The sequence below is a fragment of the Lemur catta genome, chromosome 9, assembly GCF_020740605.2.
Source record: "Lemur catta isolate mLemCat1 chromosome 9, mLemCat1.pri, whole genome shotgun sequence".
NCBI classification, from domain to species: domain Eukaryota; kingdom Metazoa; phylum Chordata; class Mammalia; order Primates; family Lemuridae; genus Lemur; species Lemur catta.
This window is the reverse complement of record NC_059136.1, coordinates 2,716,596-2,742,041: the sequence shown is the minus strand read 5'-3', so window position 1 is coordinate 2,742,041 and position 25,446 is coordinate 2,716,596. Positions and strand designations below refer to the sequence as shown.

General features: G+C 44.3%; 1 protein-coding gene across 1 annotated transcript in view; it reads left to right on the top strand.

The window, feature by feature from the left end:
* Positions 1-25,446, top strand: part of ADAMTSL3 (ADAMTS like 3) — a 276,104-nt gene that overhangs the window by 19,677 nt on the left and 230,981 nt on the right. The window contains exon 3 of the mRNA XM_045561569.1: positions 21,937-22,056. Coding sequence (XP_045417525.1) covers positions 21,937-22,056 — 120 coding nt within the window. The remainder of the gene's footprint in view (positions 1-21,936; positions 22,057-25,446) is intronic.

The following is a 25,446-nucleotide window of genomic DNA, read 5'->3' as shown; positions in this document are numbered from 1 at the left end:
AAAACTTCCATCCAATGAGTTTTTTTTTAACTTAAGGTGTTGTATTTTCAGTTCTTTAATTTCTATTTGATTCTTTTTATATCTTCTATTTTTTCCCTGAGATATTGTATTTTTTCATTTGTTTCAAGAGTGTTCATGATAGCTCACTGAAGCATTTTTATGATGGCTCCTTTAAAATCCTTGTTGAATAATTCAAACATCCGAGTCCATCTCAGTGTTGGCATCTGTTTATTGTCTTTTCTAATTTAAGTTATGATTTTTCTGATTATTAGTATAACAAGTGATTTTTTATTGTATCCTAAATATTTGGGGTATTATGAAACTCTGGATCCTACTTGACTTAATTTTAATCTATTTTCTATTTTAGTAGATAGTGACACTGTTTAGATTTAGTGTGTAGGTACTTACCTTTTTTTGTGGGCCATAATTGTAATGACAGTTTAATTTTTAGAGCCTTTGCAATGCTATTCTGGTCTGCTTCATTTATGTGCAGTGATATTTCATATACTGCTACTTCAGTTCTCCAACCTTTTGCACTGTTAATTCTGATCAGTTTCTGGTGTGGGTTGGTCAGAGATCTGCCTAGAACTTTATATGCAGGTTTAAAGATTCCCTTTCTCCAGCTCCCCTCTCTACAAGTTCTGCCCACGACATTCTACTTGGGAGGGGGAGGGGCACCGCCTGCCACTGCTGAGCAGGGGTAGATGTCCAGACTCCCCATTTGGTCTTAGCAGATATTGTCCATCAGTCGGGGAAAAGCATGTCACCTGGGCTCCCCATTATCTCCAGGATAAGTGGTGGGAGTCCAGGATCCCCACTTGGTCTTTGCTGACACCATGTCACCAGCAGGGCTAGTCCCAGACTGTCCACTACCACTCACTGTGGAGTGAAAGTTTAGGCTTCCTATTCTCTACTGTGGTTGGGAGCAGGGGGAGACATCCATGGTGTTTGGATGGGTTAAGGTGGTTATTGCCAAAGAGATTTCTGTCCTGCTGGGCTGTCTCCCAGTCCTTTGACTAAAAAAGATCAGGCTTTTTCTTTTCTTCTGTGCTGGCTGGCATTTCTGAATTGCAGGGTTCTCTAACATCAAGTCCAGAATATAGGGATATAAAAGGAAAACTTGGTGAACTCAACGTTATATTGTTTCTCAAATTCTGAGGTGCCTAGACAGTCTTCCCTCTTCTTTCCACCTTTCAGAGACTCTTCTTATGATTGTTTGCAGTATTATGTCCGGGGTTTTCAGTTATATTAATAGTTGGTGGGGGTGGGTGCAGACAGGACAGGAGGACATGAATTTACACCATTTTGTCAATAATCCAACATTGTCTATTTTATCTTTGAGAAATTTAATAATTTCACTAGGATATGAGTAGGTTCTTATTTTGATCTGTACATTTTAGTTGTTTTGTTTGAATTAGAAATGTTTTCTTTTAGTATGTCTTTAATTTGTTTCCTGTTTTGGTTTTACTGTTTCCTCTTTAAGAACACCAGTTATCCATATGTAGATATCCATTGTCTGTACTCCTCATCTGTCATCTTCTCTTATAATTCTTGCACTTTATTTTCCATTCCTAACTCTCATACTTGTCTGCTATTTCACTGACTCATAATTTTCTGTAATGTATTAATAATTTCTGCTCTGTACTTTTTCTAGTGCTTTAAGACATTATTTCGTAACATTAAAACAGCTGTCTTATCAACTCATCTTTCACATCTTCTTTCTCAATGTCCATGCTTTCTTTAATTTCCTTAAGAGCTCAAAGCAAATGTTATCCCAAATTTAGTTTATTTTCTGGAATAAACATTAAAAAATTTATGTCTTATGTTAAAAAATGTATGTCTTACATTGTTATTTTTTAATGCTGCAAATGATTGTAGTTTTCAAATGGATTTTATTCCTTTTTATGTGTTCTTGAATGAGCATTTGCAATAGCCCTATCACTCTTTGCAATATTCCAAAAACATGGGAGGCACACTTTTCCTTGGGTCTAGTACCTGCTGGAATAGGCTGGATCACACTGCAGTAACAACAATCACAATATCTCAGTGGTATAATACACAAAGAACTTTTCAGTCATTTATGTGTCTATCTCATTTCTCCTCAGTGTTGTTGCCATCTGAAACACTGCAGCTTCCCATGTCAGAGGAAAGTAGAAAGGTGGCAAATTGGGCACTGTTTTTTTTAAACGTTTCTGAATGGAAGTGACATATGTCATTCACATTTTGTTAGCTAAAGCGACTCATGTGGACACCCCTAACTTCACAAGGGTGGGGACATGCACACCTACCACGGACCCGAGAGGAGAACTGGAAATATTTAGTGAACAGCACTGATGGCTACCATAGGTCCACCGTTGTTTGCCTGTGTTCCCTAGAAATCCATCTTTAAGTAGGTCTGGAGTAGATCTGGGACTAATGTTAAGCAAGTCCCTACCAGCCTGTCGACTGTTACTGCTGACATCTGTCTGACTGGTTGGTGCCTGTGCCTTACTGGTTATTAAATACTTTGAATATCACTCTCGCCCATATAGTTTTTTATTGAGACTTTATTCATTCATCCCCCTAGAAAGGCTAACTGGCAGCTGGAGACATGGGCAGCCCCATCTACAGGCCCTCACTTTGGTATGGCCCACTGGCTTTCCCAGCCCCTCTGCCCAATTCCAGTGAAGCTGTCCCCATCTCCCCTGTCCCCAGTTGTGGTCTCCAGTTTCCAGCCTTCCATATCGAGGGCCTTTCAGAATCTTATTTACTCCCCATAATACTTCACCACTTTCTTAAGAATGCACATTTAAAATTTTGCCCTTAGTGACTTCTTTTGTTCTATTTCTCTTTGGTCATTTTGCACAGTTTCTGGGTAGGGAGGCTCCATCGTCTCAGTTACCTGAAGGCTGACATCTTGAGTCTGTGACTCTGGGGAGGGCTCCTGACTGCATGTAGCAGTGCGTTCTCTGTGGCACAGTATATGGTGGGCCAGTTGATTTAGAGAATCATGGATGGGATAAGCAGAACACTAGAGATCATGGAACCCAAGACAGACCTGCCCAAGGGTCGCAGAACAAGTGAGGGTCAGAGGTAAGAGCAGACCTACACCTATAACTCACCTGATGTCCTGCTCTGGACAACCTGTGGCTCGGGGCCAGTGGGTGATAGCTAAGGTACTCTACCTGTCACTACCTTAGGCACATTTTCCTTTGCTCTTTCTCTTTCTGTTCTTCCTCTTTCACCATTCCACCCTTCTATTCCATTTCTTTTACTGTTCATTCCCAATATTTGTCAGGTCTGCCAAAGGAGCCCACCAATATGGCTCGTCCCCACTGTTGGCACCAACAGCTAAATAGTTTAATGACTGGTGTATTGGAAGAGGGAAGAATTTGGCTTCCCGTTGGAGAACATTGGTGTTAAAGGGTAAAGAGATTCAGTGTTTGTTTATTATACAAGGAAGCATGATAGTGCTGTAGTCTAAATAACACTAATTGGTCTTTCCCTTGGCTTGGCCTGAATCATGCTGTTTTCCTTCAATTTTCCATCAGAGAGCAGATGTCATCTAATGACTTTCCTACAAATGTTTGCTTTCTTAGAAGTGAGCTATGTTTATTTCTTCAGTTACAAAAATGTGTTGTTTATAACTTGTGAAGAAATGTGACTCTGTGCCGATTTGCTTCCCATCCACTTTTCTCCCTGGGTCATTGCTCAGCCTGCTGTCAGGTGGACCAAGCTGCCAGTGGTGAGGAAGACATCCCAGAAAGACCTTCGAAGCTCACCTGATCTTCATCAGAGGTTTAAGAATACAAGGAAATTCACTTGGAAATATTTGGACTTTGGCCACAAATTCATTTTAAGGTATTGGCTCAACAAAACTGGCCATTCCTTTGAGCCAAGAGGAAACTAGCGTGAGTGAGGAGAATGAAAGAAAATGGATACCTGCTCAGACCTTCTCTATGTGGCCGTCAGGATCGGTGTTCTTGGGGTCTTATTCAAACCTGGCACATGGCTGACTGCTTCCTCCAAACGGTGGGGCTGATTTTGTGTCACGCCGCACTCAAGCTGAACATGCGCTGCCCCACGTTTTCCCCTCTCTCAATCCCTTCTCCACCTGCCCCTCTGTTCTGAATCCTGGCCATCTTTCAGGACTCAAGATATCCACAGTCTTCCTCAGTCCTCTCACGACCACACTCGTCCCTCACACTTGTCCGACCACACTTGTCCTTGTGCTATTTCCATACATGTCTTCTCTCCCTCGTTGGACTCCTCATGTGATTGTTCTTCCCCGTGTCTTGAGGTCTAGTCGGCTTTACCTCGGGGCCCCTCACATTGTCTTGCACAGATCCTGGGGCACAGTGAGGACTCATTGGAGGACACGCTATGTGTCTGGAAGAAGTTCAAAGTGAGCTGGGGAGACAAGTAGACGACAGGATGTGAGGAGCGTGGAATGGCCCGGGACGTGCTCTTGCTGCGTCTGACACAGCCGTGCTCCCTACCTGGCCCTCACCAAGTTCAGTAGTGCCCCCCAGCTCACCATGCCGTGGTCCTTTCTACACTCGTCTCAAGGTTTCAAAACCTAAGCTTCTCGTCAGGGGCAGCTGCGGTTTTCTCATAAAGGGGCAGCTATACGTTGGGCCTTGAGACATCATAAAGTCCTGGCTCAGCCTTTGACAGCCCAACACTATTAAGCTAACTTTTTTGTCTGTGTTTTCTCATTTTGTTTTAGGAAAAACATTTAAGTTTTCTCTCTCCCATAATAATACTTTAGGCCATACATGTATTCCCAGCTGCAAACCTCATGCTGGTATTCCAACCTTAGGGCTTCCTAGTAGATTTGAAATCCAAAGCAATAATTACCTGTTTACAACTTATCAAGGATGGCATTAATTTATCTTTTGAGCATCCTTGCTTGTGTTTCATAGATGTTGAGATTTCTTCTTGTTTGCTAAAAATTTTTATGTAAATATTTAAAAATTAAATGGATTAAATAAAAATATAGTACACACTCATGTACTACCTCCCAGCTCACAAAATAAAATGTCAACACAAAGCCCTAGTTGCGTTTTCTTTTCCTCTCAGTTTTGTCCCTAGAGAAAATGAATATCCTGAATTTTGAGTTTATAATTCCCTTCCTTTTCTTTATACTTTTACTACCTTTGTATATTTCCAAACAAAATATATAATGTTATTTTATACTTTTAAAACTTTATATAAATTGTGGCATGTGCCTATCGTCCTAGCTGCTGGGAGGCTGAGGCGGGAGGATTGCTTGAGCCCAGGAGGTCGAGGCTGCAGTGAGCTGTGGTGACGCCTGCAGACAGCCACTGCACTCCTGCTAGGATTCCAGGTGTGAGCCACTGTGCCAGCCCTTTTTGTTTGTCTTTTTAAAGAAATCTCTTCTTATCTTGATGCCAGACAGATTTCCTCTTATATTTTCTCTAAATGTTCAACTTAATTTATTTTTTGCCCAAAGAAGAACCATTTTATATCCTGCATGGCTCTGTGAAGAGGAAATGAATGAGTTTTCCAACAGGCCCTGCCACACACAAACTGTGATACTAGATAGCTTTCTTTACCTCCAGAACCTCAGTTTTCCCCCCTTTCATTAAAAAAATGGGATATTATAATAACTACCTTGCACGGTTGATGTGAGACTAATTTAGACAAACTATGCCAAGCATCTAGTAAGTGCCTGGTGCATCACAGGCATTCAATATTGTATAATAGCTTCTCTTTTATCTTCACTGAGAACGACAAAGCGAGAGTGAGTCCCCGGTAATAGGAAACTGCCTTTCCCTGTGACTTTCCCAGGTATGTGTAGAAGCCCCGTGATGGGCTCTTTCCAGCCTCGTTCTGGCAGCTGGCTTGTCCTGCCTCCCCCCCTCTCCTGCTCTGGCCTCTTCTCCACAGCCTGGGTCTCTGCCCTAAGCCAAGCAGCAGACGCCTCTCTTTTACAACCTGTCACAGACCTCTGAGTAGATGCAGGCAAGCCTTCGAGCAGCTACACCATTTTTCCTTCTGAACCCTTAAAGACGCTTTTCATCAGAACAGAGCTGTTTTTAAACAAGTATATAGACTGGTGTTCTCCCAAGGAGGTTTGTGATTCATTTGCGTTTTAGTTTTCCTAAGCACAACCGACTGAATCGGTCAGTTCTTTACTGTGGGTTTCAACTTGCCGTGGGAGGGGACAAACAGATTTGAAGTGATGGGCAGACAGTATTTAAGGATAAGAAGTAGATATAATCACACTGCTTTAATTATACTTGAATTGCAGCTGCTAAAAATGGAAGAAATGGAAGACGTTTTGTGTCTGAGGTTGCATACGACATTATGGTTAGAACGTTTGTGCTGTTTTATGGCTTCCTGTTCAAGAATCGAATGATTTAGTTGTTCAGCTTCATTGTGGGATTCTTCTATGGTGTGTTCTTGCAGTTAGGTTTTTCACCCTGCTTTGAGGTTGATGGCCATCCTCATCAGTGCCAACAACTGATGTGGGGGTAGGACCTCTTAGGCTGTAGGCTGCAATGCCACGAGGTCTTGTTTATTCCACACTGAAGCCTCTTTAGGTATCATCTGCTTAGTCTTGAACCCAAGGCTGAACCTTGGTGGGTAACCAGTGTTGGAAACACCCGCCTGTCTTGGATCAGTGGGTTTTCTTCTCCTTGGATCTTTCAGGGAAGTAAGAACTATTCCAGGATCCTAGGTAGCAGCAGTGTTCAATTAAAATGTAATGCCAGCTACACATGTCACTGTAAAGTTTCCAGTAGCTCCATGAAAATGAGCTTAAAAAAAACAGGTGAAAATTAATTTAGTAGTACATTTCATTTTACCTAATATATCCAAATATTATTTCAACATGTAATTAATATGAAAATTCGAAATGAGGTATTTTTCATTGCTTTTTTCATACTAAGTCTTTGAAATCAAGTGCTTATTTTACACTTTCAGTCCATCTCAATTCAGACTAGTCACATTCTGAATTCTCAGGAGCTGCATTCGGCTACTGTGTTGGGCAGTGCAGCTCTGTGACGCTTCCTGGGAAGGGGGGCGATCAGCATACCGCCCCCCATCTTCTTCGCTCCATCACTGAGACCACATCTAGCTGATGTCCTCTGTTCTTTCCTTTCCGGGAGATGACCAATGTAGAGTTTAATCTTTACATAGCCTACAGCTATCCCTTTCCTCTTTAATATACCAATAAGCTACTTATGATTTAAACATGTTTGGGAAAGTTAATCTTCACAAATACATAACTTAGAGTATTGTTTTCAAATATCCTTCCATATTAGTTTCTGAATTGTATATGCAAAAGCATCTGAAAGCAGGATACCTAGTACCTAGGGGGCTTAGCAGTCGGAAGGAGGAATGACAAGCAGCACATCCAGGGCAGACATTTCTTACTGGAATAGCACTGATGGCAGAGACAGAGGAAAACTGGAACAACCACAGACTGAGAGCACTTAAGGAGATTCCACTACAGCCCCAAACAGATTTCTTAAACTGAAAACAAAATGAGATTTTTCAAAGTAAAAATTCAGTGGATGAGTTGAAGGAAATCCAAGTGGAGGAAATATTGTCTAACACTGTGGAAAACCACAAAGTGTAAATCATGAGGGAAAAGCTAAGAGACTTGGAGAAAAGATTTAGGAGGCCTCATATTCGAAGAATAGAAACAGCAGAAGGAGAAAAGGGAGAAGAGGCAACGAGGAAACAACTGTGGGTAGCAAGTTTCCTTGAATGAAGGAGGACTTGTGTGTGGAAGGATCCACTCGCTGGGTTACTACACTAGGGACTGATGGGAAAGACAACACATTGAGACAAAAACAGATTCTGGTAAAATTTCTAACTTCTAAAGAGGAAGATTAAAACATTTCTAGAGTTGCCGTATTACATGAGGGCTGTTCTGGAAGGTATCCAGCCACATAACCCCTCTCGTTATAGTAACAATGGCTGGATACTTTCCGGACAGCCCTCGTGCTATTTAAAATGTCCAGTTTTCAACAAAACTTTATGGGAGAAGAAATAGCAAAGTATGGCCCATACACATGAAAAGAAAGCAGTTGATAAAAATTGTGTTTTAGGATGCCAAATGTTGCATGTATCAGACAAATACTATAAATCAGCTGTTATAAATATGTTCAAAAATTCCAGATGAAAGAAAAAGTAACTGACAATGGGAAAACAATCAGATTGATAAAAATTCTAGAAAATGGTGGAATAATATATATATATTCTAACCTTTACTTTTTTATCCATATGGAATTATTTTCGATGCACTAATTGAGAAGGGATCTGTGTTTACCCATTTTTCTCTTTATTTACCTATTGTGCTAAAGAATTTATTGAATAATCCACCACTTTCCTCTTGATATGAAAGACTTGATTTATCCAGTGTTAAATAGAAACATGCAGATACATATAGGCCTGACTTAAAACTTATTTTATTATAAAATATATGCAAAAGAATTTGTATAACATGATGTCTGAAGGAAGGTGGCTGTATGCATTTGTGTAGTGCCCCAACTTGCACAACCACACACGAGATGGCCCAGGAATAATGACATAATGAACATCTCTGTACCCTCCGTGGAGCTTATGGGATGGAACGGTGTCAATACCCCTGAAGCTTCTTGTGTGTCCCTTTCTTATCGGATCCTCCTCTGCTTATACGTAACCACAGCAAAAGGTGAATTTTGTGTTTATATTTCCTTTACTTGTCTTTATAATTTAGCCATTTGAGCGTGTATCCCTAAATGATATATTATTTGGTGTTTCCTTTTATTGGATTTTATACAATTGAAGCCATACCATGTTTGTTTTGCCCAGTGTTTGTGGTTTTCAACTTCGTCTCCATTGACGTGTGAAGCTGACTTTATTCATTTTTACTACTTTGTTGTATTCGAGTGTCTAAATACACCACGATTTATTGATCCATTCTACTGTTGATGGTGTCCTTTTGTACGTTAGATTTATTTTGTTTATATTTTATTTAGAAATTCTGCATTCATTTAAGAGTGAGATTGATATGTGGTTTTCTTTCTTTTATTATTCTTTTCTGGTTTATTATCAAGATCATAATAATCTCATAAAATGAATTATTGGGTGTTCCTTTCTTTTTACTATGCTTTGAAGGAATTTTGTTAAGATTGGAATTATTTATACTTTGAGTGTTTGTAGAGTTCACCTCTAAAACCTTATGGTTCTGTTGTTTTCTTGAGGAGAAGAATGTTAAATATTGATTCTGTTTCTTTAATGATTAAAGGACCATTGAGATTTTCTTCTTCTTTTTTTTTTTTTTGAGTCAGTTTTGATTATTTATATGTTTTTTCTAAAACTTTGCCATTTTTCCCAATATTTCAAATATATTGGGATCATGTTTTTCTTAACTTGAAATATGTTATTTGGCTGTGGTTCATTTCCTGTCAGTCCTCCCTGCCACATCATTTCTATCCTGGAACATTGTAACAGCCTGAGGGGTCTGCTCGCCTCTGTCCCCCGTGCCCTCCCGTCCATTCTCCATGAGAGTAACTTCACTTCTCTGCTTAACGTCCCTCCAGTGCTTCCTCGGGATGAATGATCTGCCTCCCGGAGCCCCTGCAGGGCTCAGCCCATGCCTCTCCACCTCCCCACTCTCCCACACTCCACGCTCCAGCTCTGCAGAGCGCCATGTCCTTCACCCACCTGGCCCTGTTCCCTCCGGGCTCCTGTCTTAGCCCGTGTTGTTCTAGGTCTGTTCCTCTGTCCGTCCCTCCACTTTCCTGGCTCAGTCCTTCGTGTTCTTCTTTACATCCCAGCCTGGTGCTCATTGCCTCTGTGATGCCTTCTGTGACACTGACGCCCCTGTTCCCCCACAGCGTTCTGTTCTGTGCTCTCTTGGACAGTGCTTATCATGGGGCTTCGTAATTGCTTGGGTGCTTGTCTGTTTCTTGGTCCAGTCCAGTCCCAGACCGCGAGCTCTCTGAGAGCATGGAGTGTTTTGCTCAGTCTCCGATGGCTAGCACCAGACAATGCATGCTTTACGGTATGAGGCTTAAATTAAAAACTTGGTTTTGGAACTTTATGATTACAACAACCATAGTACCATACGTTTGTACAGCTTCTTACAGTTTAAATAACACTATCATATGCATTATTTTATGAAATAATCACAACAGTTCAGGGAAGTATAAGGCTTATAGGTCCCTCTTACAAATGAGGAAATGGGCTTTGAGAGCATAGATATGCCTTGTCAAAATATACAGGCTGCTTCCTATCACTAGTGGCAGTAAATGGAAGAAATAGGCTAAATTCAACCTTGACTCTTTTATCCTGAAGTTATTCTACCTTTTTCTTTTATCATCGAGCTTAGTGTGGCTGTATCCGAGGGCCCTTTGAGTCAGTGAGAAGGGTCACTACGCAGTTTTTCTCCCCTGGACTTGCTTTTGCTTTAAGAAAATGCAATGACTCTCATGACCAAGGATACTGTAGTTTTACCTTTTGACTGCTGGGTATTTTTCTGCTCAGGGGACTTCTCCTAAATTCACACCAACAGTATATAACTTTTGTAATTTAAAAACATTTCAGTAGAGAAACAAAATTACTATACCTTCATTTTCCTGCCTGGTTTTCCTCCTGCCATGGGGAGTTCGGGAGCTCATGTAGCATGGTGTCTCCTGTTGAGTGACATGGGGAATAAGACCTGAGGACGTGAAGGGACATTCTGGGAGCCACATGGTTACTTCCGACCCCTGGGCTCCCAGCTGCAAGCCTGGCCCCCCCGTTCTAGATTTGAGCAGCCATCACCAATTATCACAGGTGTCTAGCAGGTGTCTAGCGTCTCTAAGTTTGTCCCGTTTGTTAATGTGATTTTCCATGTATCTGGTACCATTGGTAAAACTAATCCAGTGTTTGTTTATTCAGGACTTAAAACTAAGTGACATTTTCATGTCAAACAAATACGGAATGGTACGACAATGTTTTAAACATCCGGAAGAAAATTATTTATAATTTCATATATTATTAAGAAACAAAATTATACCTTAAAGTATACCCACTTAAAGCCATAAACTTGTATCACACCCAACACACTGCCCTGATCAAAGACTATAGTTTGCATTCTTCTTTTTTTTTTTTGGTTATAAAAGATAGTATGTTTGTAACAATTTTTTTCCTGGTGATTTATGGCTCCAATATGGCTTTGTTACCATTGTATTGCAGGGGTTGCTGTTAGCATCTTAATTTTATAAAAATATTACCTTTTGTTTTTCAGAAGTCTTTAATATTTTATGCTAACCGCTAAGGTTTTTTTGTAGTGTGTGGAAATGAGAGTGATGCCATTTTAGACACATGGAGCAAAGCTGCCCTGACTCTAAATCACTATCTTTCCACCGTCTTTCTTGTTTAAGAATTCTGAAAAGTATGAGCATCCTAACAGCAAATCTGGCAGCCCCACTGATGTGTTCGCACTGAACACTTCCTGCCCTGCAAAGCTTAGAAAAACAAACCGGCTTATGATGAATATAAATGTTTTTCGGGGTATGTGCAAACAGCACATTTCTGTCTTTTTCTTCTCTTGGAAGGCTGCATTTTGAAAGCCTGCATGATTTCAGCCACACAGACGAACTGTTTCCTGACAGAAATAAAGCTGTAGGGTGAGAAAGACCTTGAATAAACATGAATATGTCCCCGATGTGTTTCTGGATTTTGTCAGGTTGGGTAGTATCTCATTGCCAAATTGGGAAGAGCTGGTGATACTTTTTTTTTCTTTTTTTGCTTTTTGCTACTGAATTAACACAAAATCATGCATATACACAGATTTGTCTGATCCTCAGTAATGGTCTCTGAGGTTGGCAATGAACACCATGCCCGCATAATGAATCAGTTGTCAACTAACACGTGTTCTCTGCATATCTACGTGGCCCTTGTGTTATAAGGGTGTGGGCAGTGTCAGGCTGTGGCTCATGTGGCAGAGGCATGGCCAGAAGAACAGCCAGGCATGGCCGGATGGTGGAGGCCCCGTTTGTCCGGGAGGCAGGAGGTGCTGGGGTAGCAGGTGCACCTGGGCCTGGTGGGCTGGAGTTGGAGGGCTGTGGAGGCAGAGAGGTACCAGGGGCTAAGGAGGAAAGGGTCACCTTGCTGCTGTGGGTGGAGACAGATGGACTCCAGACCCTACAAGTCCCAGCCAGGCTCCTAGAGAGTGTAGACATTTGGGAACCTCCAAGGAAGATGGCAAGATCCAAGTTTTCAGTTTAGAAAATCAGAAAAGAAAGTGATTCCCTGAGGAACCCAGACCTACCTTGGCCTGCCCTGACCACACTATCTAAAGCTGCAGTTTATGCGCTACCCCAGGCCCTTCCAACCTCCTTTCCCCTATTACAGGGTACGGTTCACCTGCTGCTTCCCCTAACTGGGATATAAGCTCCTTGGGAAAAGCTATTCTTGTTATTTTGTTGACTGCTGAAGTCTCAGTGTCAAAAGCAGTGCTTGGCGCATAGTAGGTGCTTCATAAACATATCCTGCCGGAGTGACCGAAGAGACCCTGTGGACCCCAAGAATTACTTGGACACTCCATGCCTTTTGAATTCCACCGCCCCCCCACCACTTTGGTAATATAAAATTCTCATTTGTACTTAATTTAAAAGGCAGAGATTCCTTTTCTCTGCCGGAGAGATAACGATGAGTGTTAGTGGTAAAGAGGTTGTGGGAAAAGACATATTTCACTTTAGGATCAAAGCGCAGATTCCAGGGCCCAGATGGGGCCCCGCGAGATCTCTGGCCGGGAGGGAACCGCGCAGGCGCAGATCCGCCGTCGGCCCCCGCCCGCGGGAGACGCGCGCAGCGAGGGTCCCTCCTCGTGGGGGGACGGGCGCGTGGGAACACCCCTCGCCATGGTGACAGCCCGGGACACGGAGAGAGAATAGAAGAGTGTGGGGTAGGAAATTTACAGTTTATTAAGATTCGAGATGAACGCCTAGTTTTTCCCTTTAGCAGTGGAGCTCTGTTCATGGAAGACTGTTTTCAGTTTTTCCCTGAGGTATTTTGAGGTAGGCTTATTTCCATGTGACATGTGCCGAGGGAGCCTGTTTCCAGTAGGTCGTCTCACTTCAAGGTCTCGAGAAATGGCCTCCCAGGTGGAATCCGGGGTGCGGGCTCTGGGAACGGACCTGCTGTGTGTGTTGGCGGGGAGGCCTCGTCCGGCCGGCGCAGCCGCGGGCGACGCGTAAATCGCCGCTTGTGAGGCGCCCGCGCCGGCATGTGGCGGGACACCGGACACGGGGACACGGGCACCGCCGGCTCTGCGCGGGGGACGGCGCCCTGGGGCGGCTTTTCCAGGAAGGACGGGAATTAGCGAGGTCTGCCGTGGGTGCAGCCCCGCGAGCCCTGGGGAAAGTTCGCAGATGTGGGGAAGCAGCTGACTCCAGTTTAGGTTTTCTCCTTTCAGGGAACTGAAAGGTGAAGTGTGTTCTAGATCTTTCCACTGATTCCTCTGGCCCTGCCTGCCAGCCCGGTTAAGGCCGTGTGCGCCGGTGTGTGTGTATGTGAGTGGCGTGTGGGGGGAGGTGTGCATATGTGTGTAGCGTGTGGGCGTGTGTGGTGTGGGGGGGATGGGGGGTGTGTGTGCGTGGTGTGTATTTGTGGGTGATGTGTGGTGTTGTATGTGTGAGGTGTATGTGGGTATGTATTTGTGTGTATGTGGTGTGTGTGGGGTATGTGGTGTGTATTTGTGTGTGTGATTGGTGTGTATGTGGTGCATACATGTGTGTATGTGTGGTGTGTGTATGTGTGGTGTGTATGTGTGTGGTGTGTGTGCTGTGTGATATGGTATGTGTGTGTGGTGTGTGGTGTCTGTGTGTGTGGTGTGGGTGTATGTGTGTGGGTTTGTGGTACGTGTGAGGTGTGTGGTGTGTATTTGTGTGATGTGTGGTGTGTGTGTGTAGGGTGTGGGTGTGGTGTGTGGGGTGTATGTGGCAGGGGAAGGGGATCAGGGGAAAGGGAAAGAGGAAGGGAGAGAAAATTCGAGAGAATGGGTATTTAGTGGCAGAAGAAGGAGTGTTGCTGTGAATGAAATTTATGAGATACAAATTCCAGTTTAAAGAGTCTTAATGTGGTATATTTAAATTCAAGGAGAAGGAGTTTGCTTTTCCGTGTAAAAAGCCCATTCTGAATACGGGCACCCACAAGACCCCCGACCTTGCCGCTGCAGGAGGGGGGGGAGGGTCTGCTGCTCCTGTTTCTTTTGCAAATGTGGCCCATAGTGCAGTTGCAGTTGGAAACTCCATGGTGTCTGGCTGAGGTGTCTTCGGACATTGTTCAAATGTTAGGTCTTTCAACCAAACAATATCAGAAGAACATATAATTAATTGATGGTAAATAGAGAAAAAGAATATTCATTCTCTAGAAATAATTCTTAAAAATTCAGGAAAAATGTGAAAACTCTTTTTCTTTTAGCGCACCCTTCCAACCCTGCCAAAGTAAGTGCATTTTGTATTTCATGAGGAAGTTTTTGGATACCTAAGACTGAAAAGTCTGGGAATGATGAAATTCTACTTGAAAAACCAGAAAGAAGCCATTTCTTTTTTAACGCTTATTTCAGATTCAGGAAACAAAATGCACATCATGGATTTTATAAGAAAAATGTGCTTGGTACGCTGAGATTAAGTATTAATAGTATTGGTTAACTGGATTTTCCTTCATGGGCCTTGGACGCTACAAACTGTAAAGTCCCGTGTGCCATCCAGGCAGGAAGAGCAACCCCAGAGGAATACAGAATGTTCCTTGTGGACTGTCTGCTGGCTTGAGCCTGGGGATTCTGCCTGCTCTTCCTGGGAGGCACACTTCCAAACTCACGGAATACTGTCCTTTAAAGGGACCTTCCACCATATGAGTGGTCCCAACTTCCCATCCACATGCTGACCTCCCTTGCAGATCTCGGTTGCCGTTAATAGAGATGGACTCACCTGTGCATAAATATTTCTGACAGTGACCTTAAAAGTCCCCTAGTGTCATGGGAAGGATCCAGCAGTTGTGGCTTAGGGCCTTGCTTCTTGGTATTTAGCCTTTGTCCCCAACATCGTAAGATTTGTTGGCATCTCAGTTCTTCCACCTAGCATCTTCCCTTCTTGTGTTGCCTGTGTCACTGCAGATTTGAAGCATCTGACGAGTTATTTTTTGAGTCCCTGGTGGCTGACATGGAAACATTGCAAATGAGGAATTGTAATTGGGTAAATTCACTGTCAGCCTGGAGGTAGGTAACGGGCCTCAGCCCTTTCCTGCTCGGTGTTTGTAGCAGGGACAGGGGTGCAGGTGGACAGCATGCCGCTCCAGTGTAGGTCCACACGGTGCAGGGAGAGAGCGACAGGTAGACTGGGAGGTGGAGTCAGGACCCAAACCAGTGCTGATGGGCTGAACTGACAGGCCGCATCTGAAGAGAAGGTGAATAACAGGAAATCACGTGGTCTGGCTCTCAGTCCAGAGTGCAGCGACACCGCTTAACAGCTGCACGTGGGAGGAGGACCTGGGGGCCTTCGCTGACTGCAGTTTTGCAATCAGTGAAGTTCTGTATTTGGCTGTGCTCCTGCTCCAGAGAGAGATGAGTGTCCCGCCTGTTGGGCTCAGCTGAGGCCAAGGGAAGTGTTCAAATGGCTTACTGAGTGTCAGTGGGAATCACACTGTGTGTGTCTTAACTAGTGACTGCTTGACTTTCCAGACACATTGGGCCCCGTTCGCCAATATAGAAATACCCACCTCTCCCCTGCTTCTCTCCCTTCCTGTTACACCAGTCTGAGAAACAGGAGGAAACAAAAAAACTAAGCGCTTTTTCCTGATTTCTACTCTTCACTCAACAGAACACTCTAACCCCAAATGTGTGGGTTTCCACGCACTCTAAGCAATTCTCCAGTGGATGCCATCTGGATGTCCCCTAATTCAATCCAGTTCTCACACTGTCTACCTGGAGACAGCGTCAGACCCCACAGATTAAGGGCACAGTCACACGGAACTGCACCCCACTTCAGATGCTGATGGCAAGTAGCAGGTTGTCATCTATTAATATATTTCTGACCAACAGGTTATAAATCAAAGTCCTTGGGTTCAATTAATTTGCTAGAGATGCTTGTAGAACTCAGGGAAACACTTTACTTATATTTATTGATTTATTAATAAATGCTACAACAAAGGATGCAGATGAATGGACACATGATGAGATGCATAGGGCGAGGTCTACAAAGGTCCCAAGGGCAGGAGTTGGGGGTGTGTCACCCTCCAGGCACATGGATGTGTTCACCAATCCAGAAACTCCCTGAACCCAGTCCCTTTGGGCTTACAGGGAGTCTTCATCACCTAGGCATCATTGGCTGTTGGCACCAACTCCACCTCTGCCTCTCTCCTCTCCCTCGGTGTTGGGGGCCTGATAGTTCTGGCCCTATAATCACATAGTTGGTTCTCCTGGCAACTAGTCCTCACCAAGTGTCACCCCATTAGAATAAAAGATGCTCCTATCACCTAGGAAATTCTCAGGAATTTAGGAGCTGTGTCAGATGCTCCTATTTCTCAGAAAGTTACAAAGCCTTAAGGAGCTCAGTCTGTGTCAGGAACTGTGGTAAAAGACCACCTATCAGAATAAAAGATTCTCCAGGTACCCCTGTTGCCCAGGAAATTACAAGAGTTTTAGGAGCTCTATGTCAGAAGCCTTGGCCAGAGGCCAAATATGTATTCTTATTATATCACAGTATCACAATCAGCCAACCCTTTCTCCCAGCCTTTGTAGTTATTCATTCTTGATTCTTCACAGGGTGTAGATCATGGCCTAGAACACTGAAGTCTTGTCCTTGTGTAGACATCCATATTTACTTCCTCCTGCCAAGTCAAACCCTTCATTCAGCTGGAGGGGGATGTGGAGCCACAGCTGCATCCCCAAGTCTCAGATTCGTAGTCCCCGGAGGTGCCGTCTGGATTCCTTCCAACCCTGTCCCTGGTGACTCAGCAGCTGTGGACAGTGGCTGGTAGAGAAGACGTACTTTGGCAGCTTCTCTCCTAGGCCCTGGCTCTGTGCCCTGGGAAGGTCACACACTTCCCTCCCTGGCCTCCCTCATTTGCCTCCCCTCCAGCTCCTGCCACTGAAGGGCCCTGACCTCCTTGGTCACCCCTCCTGCAAGGAGCTGCATGCCACCGAGGAAGTCAGCTCGCATCTGGGTGGAAATGTCAAACGCGTGTGCAGTATGATGTGTTCTGAAGCTGGGAGGGAATTCAGCCAGTCCTCCTAAGGGGAGACCCAATTTTTGCAAGAATCTTATCCACTGAGGAAGAGAAGGAAATGGAATGAAATGGAAGTGAAGTTTTGCTCTGCAGCTGGGGGTTTGTGTGACCCTAGTTGAATTACCTGACCTCCCAGGTCTTGGTTTCCTCATTTGTGAAATGAGGCTAATGGCACCACCTCACAGGGCATTTGTGAGGATAAAATGAGACAATTTGCACAAATCCTAGCTCAGAAACTTGAGTTTCCTTTTTCCCAATCTTTCTCTTCAAAGGGCCTCTGTCGGATCTGTTGTGTCTGACTATTGCAGGTGCTGCAGGAGAAAGTCCTGCCTTAGGAGGGGGGTTAGGACTGGGCTGTCTCTAACGTTCCTTCTAATTCTGAAATTCCACAGCTCAGATATTTATTCCTTCCTAGATCCCACCCTGGTTAGAATCTAGAATTCAGCTTAGTTGTGTTCTTGTGGGTGGAGGGAGGAGGTGGGAGGATGCCAAGGGAAGGTGCTGTTGTCCAGGGTGCCTCAGCTGGAGAGCAGTGGGCTACTTCAGACCAGTTTGGTATCTGTAAACCTGTAAATTGGCTAGATTCTGACAGACCCCTGTTGCCTTGGGAGAGAGTGAGCTCCCCGTCACTGAAGGTATTCATGTAGGGGCTGCAGAGCATCTTGCAGGATTGATGAGGGAGACAGGCTGGAAGGTTGCTTCTGGGGCTGTGCTTTCATAATCATGGGATGCCACAGTGCAGCTCTGCAAAACCTCAGACAACCATAGTGGCACACGGTGATCTTTGCTGCCTCCTTGATGCTGTAGAGGGAATGGGCTCGGATTGCATCCAGGCTGTGGATTCAACTCCTGAATGGTTAAAAATTTACTTGGGAGTAAGGATTTTGATGAAAAGCGGTAAATGTAAAATGTTTATTGTTTAGCGCAATGAGCGTGATGTGGGTGTGGAGAGAATCTGGTTTAACCCAGGGACTAGTAACCCTGAACTCCCACAGGGGGACTTGGGGTTGCCAAGGAAGCAGGGCTTTCCTGCATGGCTCAGGTAGCGCAACCCACCAGTCTCTCATTTCCCACCTGCCACGCACCAGACACTGTAGCAGGCACCTGCTGTGGGGGATGCAAACCTGGTGGAGTCACTGTCCTCAGCCTTAAGGAACATCCTCCAAAATGGACCTTAGAGGAAAGAGAAGCCTGGAATAGGCAAATGTACCATTTTACCCAATTTGAATTTAAGCAGAGGAAAAAAACCTCATTGGAGCTTACAAAATGTTTGTAATCGTTCTTAATAGTATAGAACCACAGTGAGCGAATACTCTGGTTATGGAGTAGTGTTATGGTGTTACAAAAAAAGACTTCAGAAGATTTTATCCACACAAGTTTAGGACTGTCCCACCTTGCCGCGAAAGGCGGTTGTTGGGAGGGAATGCAGGCAGCGTGCTCTTTCGCAGTTAGGCAGTTGCAGAGGGGCCCAGGAAAGAGCCAACTACGTGGTAAGAAAGCTGAGTGGGAGGAAAGGGGAGTGATAGGGACAAATGGACGACCTTGGGACCAGGTGTCCCTGGGACCCAGTAGAAGGGTACCCAAGGAGTACGCACAGGGGAGATGGAGGCCCAGCATCAGGGTCAGCAAAGGAACACGACCTGATGTGAATTGACGTGGATCACGCGTCTTCAAACCTTCTGCATGCAATCCAGAGCTGGTCCCTCTTCCTTCTCAAGGGCTTTACTCCTGCAGTTCTCTCTCCTGTCTCCTCCACTGCTCTCTCTCTTACTCTTGGCTTATTCCAGTAACCAAACAAATGAGCTCCAGTATCTCCTATCCTTAAAAGAATCCACCTGCAACCCCATGTCCCTCTCTAGCTATTGCCCCTTCATGGTCTCTACTTCCTCTTCCCCTGGTCACTCCCCAAACCCATTGCCCTGCAACCACCCTTGCCAGGGTCAGCTGTGACCTCCTTGTTGCCAGATCCAGTGGACACTTCTCCGGCATCATCTTCCTCAACCTCTTAGCAGCATTCAAGACAGTCGACTGCTCTCTTTGATGCTCTCCTTTTATGACCCAGTATTTGTTTTTTTCTTTATTCCACTCTAGTTGAGGACCATTTTTAGTTTCCTTTGCTTCCTTATCTACTTATTTTCAAATTTTAGAATTGTTGAGGGTGCCAGGCAAAGTTCTCTTGCCTGCCAAACCCTTTCTCTAGGGAGGGGCCTTTCTGGTATAATGGTTGTAGATACATGTGTGCAGGTATATTTGTATGAACATGTAAGTGAGGATTTCCAAACCTCTGTCTTAGCCTCAGACTTCCTTTCTGAGCTCCATATTTGCCTATTGAGCAGCCAACTCAAACTCTCCCCGTGAATGTCTCATGGACATCTCAAACTTAATGAGACTCAAACAGAACTATTGAGTCTACCTCTCTCCAACAAATCCATTCCTGCCTCTTGGCTACCCATCCGTTGTGTTCCTTTACAGCCCGTTGCTCAAGCCAAAGCCCAGAAGTATCCTGATTTCTTTCTCCTTCTCCCTCATCTGTAAGTCTTGTTGGTTCTCCTACTCCATCCACCTCTCTCCACTGCCATCATCCCGGCCCAAGGAGCCGTCCCGTCTTGCCTGGATTCATATCAACAGCCTTCCAGCTAGTCTGTATGATTCCATTTGCCTCCCGTTAGCCCCTTGTGCACAAAGCCATCAGTGTGGTTTAAATACTCACTCACCCATGGTTCTCCCACCCCTTGCTGTGGCCCACATGCCTGTGATCATTCCGGATCTTCCTTCCTTTCTCTACTTCATGCCTCTCTTACTTGTCCACGCTGAGTCCGGCCACACTGATCTCCTTTCCCCTTTAGGGCTTTGGTACTTGCCCTTCTTTTTGCCAGGAATAGTCATCCTTGACTGTGTGCACAACTGGCTCCTTGTTATGCTTTAGTTATGTCTGAAATCTTACCTTCTCAGGGGTGCCTTTACTGACCATCTTTTCTAAAATGAAACAGCCCTTCCGGAACTTTATTCTCCTATCATTCTGTGTATTTCCTTTAGAGCACTTAAAACCTTAATTTTCTTGCTTATATATTTGTTTACTTATTCTATTATGTATCCCTTGCCACTAGAATGTAACCTCCCCGAAAATAGGAATCTGATCTTTGCTGTTCCTCACTGTATCCATAGCACTTAGAATGATGCCAGGCAAGTGTGTGTTGAATGCATGGTCAACTAAATGGATCTGCCTGGGTCTTTACACATGGCTGCTAACAGGTTCCAGCCCTGGCTCTAGGCCTGGCTCTGTGGGAATTGAGAAGTTGCCTAGGTCCCAGATCTTTATGCATTTGTGGAATAAAGAGTTTGACCGAGATGACTTCTCCAAGGTCTGTTTAAGCATTTAAAATTATGAATCTATGAATTCTGAAGCCAATAGAGGCGATTAACAATATTTGTACTAAATCTCTCATGTAAATAAAGTTTAATAAGAAAATCTTGAATTTATTTTAAGAGTCTAGTGCTGTCTAGATTATCTAGTCTGGTGAAGTTATCTCTTCTGTGTTCCTTAACAAAGTTATCCTGTGTTGACTTTGCTTTTTAAAATGCAGTGTTCAAAGGGGTATTCTTGCTTCAACCATAGCTCCTGTTGTGGTTTGGGAATGAGTCCATGGGGGCAGTGGAGGTATTAGAGGACTACATCTATTTCCTGCTCCTCCTTAGAGTAACACCTGTGGCCTTTCCCTCTATTTCTTACTCATTCCTTCGCAAGCAGGGGGAGTGAGGTTTCCAGCTGGGGGCATAGTTGTAGATCCATGTTTTCTGACTGGGTGGAGCTGAGTGCTGGGGATTCTGCCTCCTCCATTGCTTTCCTCCTTGAACTCATCAAGGCAATGACCGGGGAGCACCATGCACCTCACAGTTCCCCTCGATGGGCTCTCGCAGGAGAAGGTGCTAGCATGGTGGTGGCAAGTCTGTTAGGCCGTCACATCCAAGGCACACTCCCTTCTTCCCAGCTTCCCTCAGACCCCAACTATTAGAACTTTAGTCTAAAAATTCAGATGCCAAGGTATGAGCTTTCCACCAACCAAACGCAGTCTTTCTGCAAAACCCGTGTTTATTTAACCTTGGATTTTTGTGTAAACATAAAAAACAATATAAGAAAAAAGTTGCAAAGGAAATACACCCAAACAATTAAAAGTAGTTACAACAGGTTGAGGAATTATGGGTGATTTTTATTGTCTTTTGTGCTTGTTTGTGTTTTCCGAAGTTTCTATGATGAACATATATTTCTGTTGAAGTATGGGAAAAAAATTTTGTTTTCCACTCTTTCACAAACAAAAAAGGAAGGAAGGGAAGAAGGAAGGAAGGAGGGAAGGAAGGAAGGAGGGAAGAAAGGAAATCTAAAAACAATAGATCTGAAACTGCAAAACTTGAAGTTAACTGCCCAGTGGTTGAATTGCTGGAAGGTGGAGAGTGGCGGGAGGAGGGGGTAGGGAAAGGCCGATGTCAGGGAATGAACCACGTGTGCCAGTTTGAGTCAGGCCAGTGTGGTGACCTGGCCTAGCAGCGCCCCACACAGATGCCTGGTGGGCCTCACGTGGTCTTTGACGACAGAGGGAACTTCCCTTTCCTCTTCTTGGCATAACTTTTAGTGAGTTCATTCTCCTGGAGTGTCCAGTTTGGACTTTGCCTGCCAGGGAGTCCTTACTGGAGCCCTTTTTGTGACCAGGTGATCTTGCCTTTCAGACCACAGCAGAGAAGTCTCCTGGAGCCTACTTCCTTCCTGAGTTCGCACTCTCTCCTCAGGGAAGTTTTCTGGAGGACACAACAGGGGAGCAGTTCCTCACTTATCGCTATGACGACCAGGTAAGAACATCATATGAGAACCTACCTTTGGCTTTGCTATTTGCCAGTGGGCAGGAAACACTGTCTCAACAGCACCTTCAAAATAATTATATTTTCCTCTTGGCAGTGCTAACACAGCAGGCCCCCGACATTCCTGAAGGATCCCGAGGCCTCTGGATTGCCCATGTTTGCTTATGACTCCTATACCATGTGCAGTTCTTGCTCTGGTGGGAGCATGTGCTTGAGAACCACTTTTTCTTATTTCCATCAGAAATATATGATGGATCTGTTCATTTTAGCTATTGCCAAATTTATTATTCAATTCTGAAATTATTCTAGAGTTCTGTTTTCTGAGTAAGCATCACGTCTTTGCCCTCTTAGCTTTTAGTATTTTTTTTTTCTTTCTCCAAGCCTATTTTCAGAAAGGAACAAAATGTGTATGCCTTTGTGCATGTGTGTGTGTGTTTACACCACTTCCAGAAGCCTAACTGGAGAACAAGGCCATGCTTGGCTGAGATGCTGAAGCCGAACACTCGACTCCCTTCCATGCTCAATTCACATGGATGCCTTAGCAGCAGTAAGATTATGTATCTTTTAAATCACTCACAACTTGTTGAAACAGAGAATGTCATTTTTGCCAAATGCAGAGGTTTCTGGCTGATAGAGCCTGAATTTATGGGGCAGTGGTGCAAACCCACTGGGTGGGATTTAAGGTGACATGGGGCCTTGGTGGGCCTGGAAGATCTTGGCACCTACAGGGCCCAAGTGCAGATGAGAAGCTAGGTGAGGTCACTTTCTCATGGCCCCAGATGGAGTGGAGGAAGGTGGCCAGTGACAGAGGCCAGCTGTGCTGTCCTCAGCTGTATAGCCAAGGCCAACGTGTTATGGTTTGATTTAGGTAAGGCCTAGTTAGAGGAAAAGACATTACTCAGAAGGAGCAGCTCTGGGAAATTCATTCTGTCAACTTCGGTAGATCCAAGATGTGACCAGGAGTGGGACCCAGACCTGGGGTGGGAGTGAGGCAGAGTGCTGGACATGGGCTGGGAGGAAGATGAAAGTCTTGTAGAGCATCATTGGTGGAGAACGGAAGAACACGGAGGGCAGGTAGGGAAGTATGTTATCCAGCACCCTAAGCACCCTGCATCCCAGCTCGGGGGAGGCACGACTTACTCTTGATCCTTGCGACTGCTGCTCAGTGACTTGCTCCTGGTGGGTTTGGCTCTGGAGCTGGGCCTGGGTGAGGGGCAGGGCTGTGACCTAGCAGAGCCCCGCTGGAAGGGAGCTATACATGTCACTGGGGCAGAGGTGGGATGAGACCAATTTCTTATTGAAAATTTCATCATTTAATCACTTTTTCAAGTTGCTTGAACAGTGAGTGCATCAATAGTCATTGTAAGGAGCTGGGGTGGGGTTGGGGACAACCCTGTATTAACATTTTGGAACCCAAGCAAATTTATATTGTGGGCCTGGTTACAAATAGGCCCTAAAACATCATTAAGTTGCCTTCTGCCTCCCCCACCCCCACCATGGATTTTTAGAGGGTCTATAATTTATGGTTCCTTTTAATACAAAAATCAATGATCCAACAGGTTTTCATATAAGAACTTCAGAGAAACTAATTGAGAAGGCCATAAAAGATAAAAAAAAGTGTGTCTGGAAAATAACAAGCTACGCACTTTATAATTAAAGAGTGGTTAATGCCTTCTCTAGGTTCCACAGATACATTATATTTAATATAACAATATAAAAACTAGGGAAAGAGGAAAACAAGCCTCCTTCATCTTTTCAGAAGGTCTAAAGCAGATCTTAAAAGCGTGTGGCATGCTGTGGAAATTTCGTCCGAGGACACAGTGTTCCAGAAAGCTCCAGTGAATAGCATATAAAACACTCTGTGCTGCCCCCACCATGTGTCTCTTTTAAGGGAAAGAAATAATGTCAAACTATCACAAGCCAATAGTGGCACCCACTTTCCCCTACTAAGGGCAAGGAAAACCGGCCCTTGGCCTGAACGAGGTATGTTTCCTGAATGAACCCCAGAACTTAAGCAGTTACAAGGCTGTTAGACCCATCACCCAAGCTGTGCTTCTCTTTCCTCTTAATGCTGAACTTGCAAACTACGTCATAAGGTTAAGGGGCTTCTCAGGCACTGGGGAAAATGTAAAACCAATTAAATATCATCAAACTTAAAAAAAATCCCCTTATCCTGCAGCATATGACAACACATTAAGATCAATTAGGAACAAAGGCTCTAGAGGCAGACTACTTTGGGTTCAAATCCCAGTTCTTCCCTTGTATTTGTTGTGTGACTTTGGACAAGTTCTTTCACTTCTCTGCCCCTCATTCTTCTCATCTGAGAAATGGAGATATAGGTGGTATCTACCTTATGGAGGGTTTTTGAGGACTTGAAGGAGATAATTTATGTAAATCTCCCTGCACAGGGCCTGGCCCATATAGGCATTTAATTTAGCTATTGTTATTACTAATAATAACCCAATAAATACACACACTTGATTCAGAAAATCTCAGATATGCTAAGGAAAGGAAGAAGTTTATTCTCTATTTAAATGATATTTTTAATTAATTTTTTATTGAGATATACATACAGTACAATGCACACATATCTGAAGTACAGAGCTTGATGAATTCTTAAATATTTTTACACATGTGTCACTACCACCTAGATCAAGAAATCAAACATTTCCAGCATCCAGGAGGCTCTTTGTGCTGCCGTCCCATCAATATGCCCTACCCAAGAAGTAGCCACCATGTGGACTTTGATCAGCATAATAGACTGGTGGTGTCTGCTTTTTATTTTATTTTGATTTTAGAGAGTTGGACTCATACAGCACGTACTCATTTGTGTCTGGCTTGTCTCACACGTCATTATGTCTGAGAGATTCGACCAAGTCACTGAATCCGACATCATATGGAGTTTAATGTCTAGCAGCCAGTTGTACTCTTTGGAACAAATTGTCTCATGTTGGAACAAATGGCAGCACACTGGGTGGCATGGGGCATTGCTCCCGCACAGAAATTCCCAGGTTGTCCTTAAACAGTTTTCAGAGCAGTCCCTTCAAAGATTCCACGCCTGGTGAAGTGGTGGGGGCAGTTTTCCAGCGTAGCCTCTGTGGTACCCCAGCAGCCTCAGGCAGTCCACAGCCAGAGGTAGGTGCAGGGTCTGTGTGAGTTGCTGGCAGGGCGGGACCTGTGCTGTCAGGTGGTGTAGGTACCTACCTGTGGAGTCTCCAGACATATACCAGAGGTGCTGGCCTGCTGTCACAGTGGCCTGGAGCCAAAGCGACGAAGTGTTTATGCGATTGAGGCTGCAGTCTGGTTTCTAAAGTTGTTGGGTCAGACATGGGTTCACTAGGATCTTCCTGCCTATAAAATACTCATTTGATAAAATGGGAA